The following is a 10,315-nucleotide window of genomic DNA, read 5'->3' on the forward strand; positions in this document are numbered from 1 at the left end:
TGTACCTCAGTGCGAGATCCTTCCAGCTCATTAGATATGGAACAACCACAGCTCCTTTCCATGGAAAAATTTTTTGGCTCGCTGCTGAAAAGGATGAGCACATCTTGTGGGCCACTTCAGAGCAGCAACAGACCTCAGAGTGAGAAACCACCCTTATGACTCAAGGGAGAATTTCTATATTAAATCCATGTTGCTTGATTAAGACCTAGTCCACCTCACACACCAGTTGCTAAAGCGCTGATTTCTGCTGGTGATTAACCCATTCCCAGTACTGGGTACACCATGTGCTGCCTCCCAGGGCTGCTGGGGAGGCTGGTTACACCAACTGCAGAATATCTGTGCAAACCATCCCAACCCACACCCTCGCTGGCAGAATCCATCATCTCTTGGCTGGAAATGGGAATCGGCAGCCAGGCAATGGTTTTGGGCTCAACACGTTGTCTTCGCTGTGGATGCAGCAAGACTAAGAGTCTCTGCAATATCGCCCTACCAAGGGTGGCCATCCCACGCCCTGACCCACTGCCCATCTCGTGCCATGCAACACCTTGCATCGGGTACAGGCTCCAAAAAACCTCCTTGTGCCTGAGCAAACCCTGCCACAGAACGACGGTTCAGATCTGGCCCAGTTCCCACTAGGAAAAATAGCTGCTCTCCTTGGAGTTGAGACCTGCTGGTCAGGTTTAGCCAAATATTTCTTAGTAGCATTACAGAGACGGATCTTGAAAAAAAATCTGCAAAAGCTCGTTTTCAGTAATATTCTGCCTAGGGATCAGTACTAGTGCATCTACTGAGATGGGACTTGAATTTCATTTTTGAAACCTCAGAAAGCCCAGAGTTTCAGGTGAAATCCTGTTTTCAACTTATTTCAGAAAGGAAACGAAACAGGACACCTAAGAAAAAGCTCGATGCTGAGGACATCCGTCACCCAGACCTAGTTTAGCATTTTCTGCTGTTCCCCGTAACAAGGTGAAGGCACCTGTGCAAAGGTCCTCACCCTCCTCCCCCGTGTCAAAGGAGTAATTTTGATCTTATTACATGAGATCATGTAGATTAGTCAGTATTAGCAAAATGCTCTGAAGATGAGCACTACTGATTACATAAGGACTAATTAGAACCTGTTGATTTCTCCTTCTCAGGAGGCTACAGCCCAGCAGTGCTCATTAGCAGGGTGAGCTCAGCAAGCCCAGGTGCATCGTCACTGCCCGCACCGCGGCCTCCGACATCTGCACCGAGCAGCGGCACAAATTCTTTGGCAACAGAGGCGTAAAATTACAAGTATCTTTTGAAGAAGGTGAGACCACAAAAATACATGACAGAGGTTACCCGTCTCATTTCAGGCTGCTGCCCATCTTGCACTTCGATGGAAACTTGCTGCCAGCTGGGATAGACCCAGCTGGACGTTTTTACTCACCTGTGCCAGAAACAAAGGTAACTGCAAAAGTTGCCCTTGATTGATTCCAGGGTGCAAGTCTGGACACTGAAACTTCTCGGTTCAAGGAAAACAGAAAATGGAAAGACTGAAGTCATACCCATCGCCTCCAACGCCGCAAGAACTCCCTCAGAAAAGCCCAATTTCAGTCCGTGTTTCTCTGCCCCTGCTTGAGAAACAACGTAAAGCTGCCTGGACCAGATGCTCCAGTACAGCTACTGCAGGCACAAGGGAGCAGTGAACCATTTCTTCAGTTTTTCTTCTGCTCCAGTGTGCATTCACCAGCCCTTTACAGAAGCTGGGAAGAAGCGTTAGGCAGAAGACTCCACAGACCCAAAGCAGAATATCTCCAAGCCTTGCCTGCTGTGGAGTTAATCAGGCAGGGATAAATCTTGCTATGCATAGAAACAAGAATAATAGGAAAAAGAAGGATCATGTATCCACTTTCTGCCTGCAGTCCGTCCTCTACTTGCTGAACTGCATCAGCCCCACAACTTTTCTTCATCATTTCCATCGAGGCAGGCTGACAGCTCGGTCTCCAGGGCTCAGAATACTGGGAGGTTTCCTGGTATTCACGCAGCAAAGCGAGGAGTTGAACAGAAGCATAAGCAAGGCAGGAGTCATTTCCAGAACAGCACGTTTTAAATCCACACAAGTCAATGGAAACTTAACTTGATTTCTGGTAGTTAAATTTTGCTCATTTCCTCAAAAGGAAAAGCATCTTTGCACTTTCACCTTTGCCAGTGATCTCCCCCTAAGAATAAGGCCGGGCCCTGTTAAGTGTGTATCAAGTTTTTTCTAGCCTGGGCCACAGAACTCACTTCCTTGGTGACTTACCCTGAAATTCATGCACCATTTATCACAGCCCTCCAGAAGCCTCTGAAGGATCAGGGCAGCTACCATACAAGGCTGCATAAATTAATCGACTCCAGGTAAGGAGCAGTTTGCTAGATACTGATCTCTTCTTTCTGTCCATAACACTGGGATCGCCCACCATCCCATTTTGGGGCTCTTACGGTGAAGAACCTAAGCCGTGACAGCCCCTAAGGCAGCACAAAGGAGCATGAGGCTGCTCCAGCCTCTATTAGACTCCAAATGCTAGAATGTTCCATCTTGAGAAGCCAGCTGAAATCTCTGTACAGCAAAGGACAAGTAGCCCTCTGACTAGTGATCACACTCGACTACGCTTTTCATCACAGGTGCAAGACTATTGCACGTGGCTGGTCTTTAGCTCTTAGTAGCAGAGAAAGGCTCGGATGAGGGGAACAGTTTACATTTCTTCATGGAGGAGCCAACAACAGGAGAAAGAAAACAACATACACTGACTAATTCAATTCTTCACCTATTATTAACTGCAAGAGCTGTTACACGCTTCTCAGCGCCAAGTACATCAAGTCTTGGAAGTTCCCGTTGCAAGCCACCCAGCGAACCTGCAGTTGCCCTCAAGCCCTGCCGAAAAGCCTCACCCCTGGAAGGCAGAGCCTTCACTATCCCAGGACTATCAAGCTACACATTTCCTTATCCATCCTCTTTAAAGCTTCAGCAGCTGGCACAGCTCAAGCACCAATGCACCAGTTACTTCAGGCTTTAGATTGATCACCAGTACACAAAGAATCATAGAATGGTCTGGGTTGGAAGGGACCGTAAAGATCATCCAGTTCCCCCCCCCTGCCATGGCAGGGACACCTCCCACTAGCCCAGGTTGCCCAAAGCCTCATCCAGCCTCGCCTTGAACACTTCCAGGGATGAGGCATCCACAGCTTCTCTGAGCACCCTGTGCCAGTGCTTCATAGCCCTCTCACAGAGTATGCGGCAACTATTTAACAATAAAAAAAAGAGTAGATGTGGTCATTGATGTTTCTGATATTCCAGAACTTCTCCCATGTGACACAGGCCGCATGACATTGTGCCCATAACAAAAAAAAAAAAAAAAAAAACAAAACAAAAAAAAGCCAGACTGGTCATGCAACAAGTCATCTATCACCTCCATGATCAGGCAATGAAGGATACTATCAAACAGATGCATTTTGCCCCTGTGTCCCACAGAACATCTTCTGAATCCTCGGCAACTTCGCAATCAGCCAAAACTACCCTCATTCCAGCGCTGCAGCTTCTTGTGAAGGAAAACTTCTGCTCAGCAAACAGCCTGGTTCTGAAATCAAAGCACGTGCTGGTTTCCCCAAACGAGCACTCCCACTTTGCTGAACCCCAGCGATCTATCGTGTCTGACAATCATCCAGCTACAGAACCTGCATTTGGCACAGGGTCTGAAAATCCAGGTAACAGAAATGAAGTTTCAGAAACTTTGGGAAACACCTTGAATGGAGGAAAAAAGGCAATTTTTTTTTTTTTGCTAGGAAGCTGGTTAATCTTATGGTGACCAAGGAAAGTAAGTTTTTCTACATATGCTGTTAACTGAGGGGTTTAGACTATTTTGTGTACAGTATGAGGGAACCAGTGTACACAAAACAAAGAGATGAGACATGCTGAATTTAGATCTTTTAGCACCGACCAGCAGAATTCAAAAGCTAATTCTGCCTGCAAAAAACATTGCAAGTTTCCCTTCCATTTTACTCTTGCCGGAAATTAAATTTTCAAATGAACACAAAAATGCAAGAGGAACACTTCATTTAATTAACTGCTCCCCAAATAAGCCTCGTTTGTTTTCATTGTTGTTTTCGGTTTTATTTTTAGCTACAAAGTAGGTCAACTGCACAGTTGGGTTTGTTTTTTTTTAAAATATCTAGTTGAAGTATTTTGTTTCCAGACCGAAGAGATTAGGGCTTGTTAAGCCTCTAGTCCAAAAGCCAAGTGAAAACTCCTGGTTCAGGGAAGCTGCCCAGAGCCGTGCCGGCACCCTGACGCTGCGAGCAGCCGAGGGCCAGCAGACCACTCACCTCTCTCTACTGGTGCTACGGAGATACAAAAGTAGCGAAACGCATGACAAACAGCCCACATCAATTTGTTCAGGACATGCAATTTATTTTAAATTATATTTTTGCTTTCTTAGCAAGTCTATGCTTGTGACCTGAATCAAATCTGCTCCACTTCGACAGCGTTCCTCGTTACAACTCCACGTGAACAGTCTGGGTACAGCGGCCCGTTACTCGGGACAGATTCACACACCCTTTACTCCACGATTCTTAAGTTACAGAGCAAAAATAGCGGGCGGGATGTCTGACTGAAAACCCAAGCTTTCCCTTCTAGATCACAGGTGTCACTTGTTTCTCCTTCCCACGAACAGGCACAAAGCACAGCTGAGCTGCTCGGCGAGCCTGGAGCTCCGGGAGCAAAATGGTCGAGATCACTCAGAAACAACTTCCCAAGCGCAACAGTCAAAGAAGCCACAGGTCTCACACCTCCTCTTAAGGTCACCAGGTGAAGAAAAAGAGAGTTTATACGGAATAATCAATCCTCCAAAAATATAAACAGAGCGTTTAAGGTTTGCAGCTATTTTATTTACAAGTATACATTTAACACAAAGAAACACTGATATCCAAGCCTAGTTAATAGTAGTGTAACAATATGCATCATTTTGATGATTATTCTAACCAACAAACTACACTGAAAAAATTAATGCCAGTAAAATTCTTGGTCATAATATTAAGAAATACAATATATAAATTGAAAATATGATTGCTTAAAATTTGAAAATGGAAGTGAAGCCATTTGCACAGGAGTCAGAGTTTAACATAATCTGAAGGGAAAGGCTCCAAACCAACTGTTTATCTTTCAGGTTAACAGAAGAAAAAAAAATAAAAATAAAAATAAAAAAAAAAGAAGCATAGTTTATCCTTAAAGGTAATGGGCAGTTTTGCTTCTTCAGGTAGAATGTATTCCCAGTGTTTTCAGGTTTTGCAGTGGAATTACATTACTGAGCATGAAGACTTCCCTTGTGAAGCTGCCCCATCGATTTTTTCTGCCTCCAATATTATCCTCTTAAAAACATCAACGGCAGTCTGCAAAGAGAGAGTACAGCGTTAGCATGCAGGGAAAAACTGCTCACTTACCACAAAATCACAGCAACACATGTGAGCAGTTTCACTGGCTTCACCAACAGATAAATGCAAGCCTAACACTTACTTCAAAATCAAAGAGGGAAAATACAGTCTTATCAGTTTTGAACACAACCTTCTGGAAGAAAAGTGCCAGCCCCTCTCCACAGCAATCCTCAATTATTTTCTCTGTCATGGCAGGGAGGGCGAGTTTAAGCTGAACCTTATTCACAACAGTACTAATAACTGTAATTCAGCTTTATTTTAAACACTAAGCTTGCACTGAGTGACTGACAGCATTGAAGATTTTGATGTTGTGCTGCTCTGAGGAATCAACCAAATAATTTCCTACGTAATCTTAAGATTCCAAGTAGTTAAAGAAGACAGAAGATTTTTCAGCTCTTAACAGTGACTCTGTACAACTCACTATGAGGGTTTCTTTAATATTCTTGATTTTCTCATGCTACCTGTACGTTAAGAGCAGTATCAGATGGTGCAAGAGCACATGGGGAAATCATGAGCCAAATTAGCCAGTGTCTGATATTAAGCAGTATCCTCCGATAAAGTCCTTCCAAGAGAAAGGGGTTTTATATTTTAAACGACTTGAACCACAGGACAGTCATCGCTACCAGCCAGGCTCCCACAAAGATCCTAGTTTACGGTACAGAGCAGACAGGATTGTACCGAGCCCCTCCACAAAATCATGCTGCAGATCCCCTCGCTCGGGCAGAGGGAAGGCAGCAAGCACTCTTGGAGTGGGAGTTGCTTCTATCAACTCTGCACGGTCTCCTCATTCCACACGGCGCATAAAGCAGTCTGGTGAAAAGGCTCTTCCTCCCACTGAAGCTCCAGAAGAAACGGAGAACACGGGCTGGGAAGGGCGGTACTTCCCCAGACACAGGCGTGCTATTGAGCACAGGTTAAAAATCTTGGGGTGGAAACACAATTTGGTTATCTGAAGCAGAGACATTAAAGATCTCGAACCACTTGAGTGATGCAGGAGATTTTACGGTGGAATTCTAGTTTTTCTGGGGTGTTTTGTTTGTTTGTTTTTAAGGATACTGAAAGATGGGGAGGGTAAGGTGCTTGGGACAACTTCACGAATGCTACTTGTAGTAAATACCTTACACTGTTATGATGTTATTTTCAGGATTCACTGAGTTTCAAGAGTTTCAAAATTGTACACTAGCCTCCTTCAGAATATACAGAAACACCAGCTACAACATGCAGCAGGGATTGCCTAGAAGTAATTTAAGAAGAATAAATCCATACTACGGTCAAAGACAACTCTAAAGTACTTCTCTATGATATTTTTGAGCTGCAGATTCACTGTACGATCAGGACTTCAGCACGTGAATCTTCAGTTTGGAAACAGTCTCCTGATCACCTCAGACAACTTTAACCTCCAGCCACCTGTTTCATAAATTCCAAGCATGCATGTGCTCCTTCAGAAGAAAAGTATATTCCTTATATAAAAGCAGCCATACTACGAAAGAGGATAAAAAGGGGGTTTTGTTGGTTTTAATCATCAGGCTGAAGAGCACTCTGTAATTTGCAACTATGTGTTTGGAACTGACAGATGTTTTTCTGCCACCAAAAGGTATAATTCTTAATTGGATCACTTCCAAATTAATCCCATTGACATGAAGTAGCCCTGAAATAATCTTAACAAGATGAGATTGAAGTTTAGTTTCCCATATTTATACAGTTTACACACAGTACTATCTCTGGAACTACTAAAAATACTTCATCAGTTGGATGTAAGATTATTCCTCCATGTAATGGAGTTTCCCTGCAATCTCAACAACATCTGACAGCAGAGCAGTAACAACACAACGTATTTCCTGGGCAATTAGACTCTAAAAGAACCGTGGTCAAGACTGCAGTTGCTATCAAACTAGTTTCACTAATTAAGAGTTTGCCTTAATCAAAATTTGGTGATATACCAACTTACAAATATACTGTACCAATGTTTCCTTACTTAAGAGCTGAAATTTTCAATGGTTTCATTTTCATGCACAAGTTTTTTATATCCCTGCTTCAAAGCACCCATTAAAAAGCCTCCACAACTTACTCTGTCAACCAAGAAGCTGTACATTCCCTGTCAAAGACCTGCTGTTCCAAGCACTAAGATGTAGGAGTTCACAGGGCTTGTTAATTAATTTTACAGAATGTATGTATTCACCGAGAAGGTTTAATCACTGTCCTACAGTTACCAACTAGGAATTTGTAATTCAGCCCAAATATGCTGAATTTCAGAATGAGCTTTTAAGCAACACAGGAAGCTGTGTTTTGTGACAAAGAATAAAGAACGCGGCCAGACTTTATGTGCATCTGTCTCCGTACGGCGCAGTTACAGGATGTGGGGCACACGTAGCCTCCAGAAAGCCATCTGCCTTGCTTCTACTCTTCTCCCCCGAGGCAGCAGAACAGATACGAGCCCAGGCAACACGTGCTGCCGAGGGAGCTCAGCACCGCGTGAGAGACACCAGGGGCTCAACCGCTGCTGCAGATGTGTCCCTTGGTGTGAGCAGCACGGGCAGCTCGGGAGGTGCAACTGCCTCTGCCCAAGCAGGGAATCGGGAACGCGCTGCCGGGAAGGTGCAAACACCCAAATTCAGCCCACAGCCGCTCGAGTCATCCCCCAGAACACCGTATTTTTCAACTAGGCAACTGTTTTATTATTTCAGAAACTCTCAACTGCTCCTACAATTAGTTTATTTTGGCACGGAACCAGGCCAAAGAACACCAGTCAGGAAAAGGAAGAGAAGTTTTCCTCCCTCTCCTTTATCAATTCAAACACACTCTCCCAGGTAAACATGTCAGATCCCTGGAGAGGGGCTAAGATATCAAACCACGCTGAAGCATTTGCTGAGCACTACATCTTCCGAGCTCAAAGACAATGGTGCTCTTGAAAAAGAAGCAATATCCAAGCAATTGCTTTTTAAGAAAGCTCCATTTTGTCAAGTAGATCTTTTTGCTACCTCCTTGCCCTTTCTAAAACAAGTTTATCTCATTAATTGTGCGTAACTGGATGAACCCAATTTGGCCACTTGTTACTCCCTAACTTCTTCCAGTAAAAGTTAGTTCCATGCTTCAACTGGGTTTACGATCAATTTGGATGCTGGTTGTGTTTCAAACAGTTCCCTCTTTATTGCACTAGGACTATACTATGGCTTAGGTGAAACAAAGCAGGAAATTCTACAAGAAAGAGTCAAAGCTCCTGAAGTCAGCCAAAGCAGTTTAACATAGCTGGTAATAATTATGCAGCCTGAGAAGATACGACAATGATAGCCCAGTGGTAACCTAAAAGAGGTCTTCTCCATTAAGTTTCATAACTGTCTTTTCAAAGCCCAGGGATATCCCTAGACGACTGATGTGCTGCTGAAACGCAGGTTCCTCCAAAAGTCCTACCAGGCTAAACAAGGTCACTCTTGTCTACAGGAGCCTCAAAGACATTTGAGGTGAGAGCTCTTGCCAGCCGTTACAATTTATCATCACTGTAGCTTTGATCTTTGCCTCTCTTGCTTTCCATTGAATCAAAGTCATGCCATTTCTGGAATGTGGTATTTTTTGATAACTCCTGGCAGAATAGGTCTAGTTTGCTGAAGGTACTCTAAAGAACTATTTTAGTTGCCCAACATATTGGGACTACACATCTAGAACTCTCAGAGATGCTCCAAAGAGGGTATTTTCTTTTGGCTGAAGCAGGAAGGTAGAACAGTCAATGCTCTCCTACACCCTTGCAGGGGGCACTGAGCCTTTGCTATCAGATTCTGTTGCAGGGAACATCTCTGGTTTCAGCAGTTCCTTGCAAACAGAGCTGCTACAAAGGACAGACCATATAGCCCATCGAGTTTGGCCTAACACCTGTAAGCCAGGAGACCTGCTCTCCTCGCTGCTGCAAAGAACATCACACACCAAGCCAACTTCAGACCAGCACACTAGAAATTGTCACACTTCTGCTCCACATCCACCAAACACAGATGGGGAGGTTTTAGAGAGAAAGGATTAAGAGTTTTCCCCAGTCAAGAAAGTCTGAGCTCTCTGCTGAAGTCTGTAAGCTCTAAATTTCCAGTCCAGTCCAGCTCATTCCTTTAAGCATCAAATTAGGTCTCTGTAAAGCAAAGAGAATCTGAAGCAGTTTTGGAAGCTTAAACTTAATCCTGACAGGTAGGTTACATCTGCAGTACTAAGTCAGTACAGGTGATGATTCAAACGAACCTCCAAGCAAAAAGTGCCAAGAGATCTTTTCCCAGTACAGTCAGCATATGCAAGGTGAACATGCAGTACCAGGAGAATGACAATGCACCTCACTACCAAGGTCAAAATAAACCCTTTTGCCCCCCAAACTAGAGACAGTTTAAGAGAAGACATCCTGTCTTGCTAGAGGTCTATATATCAGCTCTTTTGATCGGGTCAAATCAGGATTTGGAGGAGAAAACTTGTAGGAGGTCAGGAGGGCTCCTGGTCTAACTCGGGAAGGGACGCTACAATGCCTGGTGTCTCCTGCTCCCCCTGGGGCCTCACAGCTCTGGACTCCACACTTCGCGCTCAATCCATCACCTTTTCAGCATTGAGCATTTCTCCGCAACTGTTTGAGAAAAGTCTAAGGCAGCTGCTCCAGTTTTGGGCTTCCTCAGCGTTTTTTCCATACAACTCAAGGCTCCAAAGGAAGCAGCACGCCTGCGAGCTTGAACAACGGTCACATGCTGTGGGCACCCAACGCACAAGTGACATCCGATCTCCTAAACTGCTGAAGCTGCACAAATTTATCAAGTGTATTATGTAAGAGGCACAAAGGAGGAATTGCGTTCAAGCACCTGTTTCTATCAATCTGTGTCTAAATCCAGAATTTATAGCAACCTGTGATCATTATTTTGAAGGATCC

At 44.2% G+C, this 10,315-nt stretch overlaps 1 protein-coding gene across 1 annotated transcript in view; it reads right to left on the reverse strand.

The window, feature by feature from the left end:
- Positions 1-4,865: 4,865 nt before the first annotated feature.
- RHEB (Ras homolog enriched in brain) overlaps positions 4,866-10,315 on the reverse strand; it is a gene marked incomplete at its 5' end in the record, with an annotated part of 22,617 nt that continues 17,167 nt past the window's right edge. Inside the window, one exon of the mRNA XM_009870740.1 lies at positions 4,866-5,388. Within this exon, the coding sequence (XP_009869042.1) occupies positions 5,296-5,388 (93 nt within the window). The remainder of the gene's footprint in view (positions 5,389-10,315) is intronic.

This window comes from Apaloderma vittatum, unplaced genomic scaffold (assembly GCF_000703405.1).
Source record: "Apaloderma vittatum isolate BGI_N311 unplaced genomic scaffold, ASM70340v1 scaffold636, whole genome shotgun sequence".
NCBI classification, from domain to species: Eukaryota; Metazoa; Chordata; class Aves; order Trogoniformes; family Trogonidae; genus Apaloderma; species Apaloderma vittatum.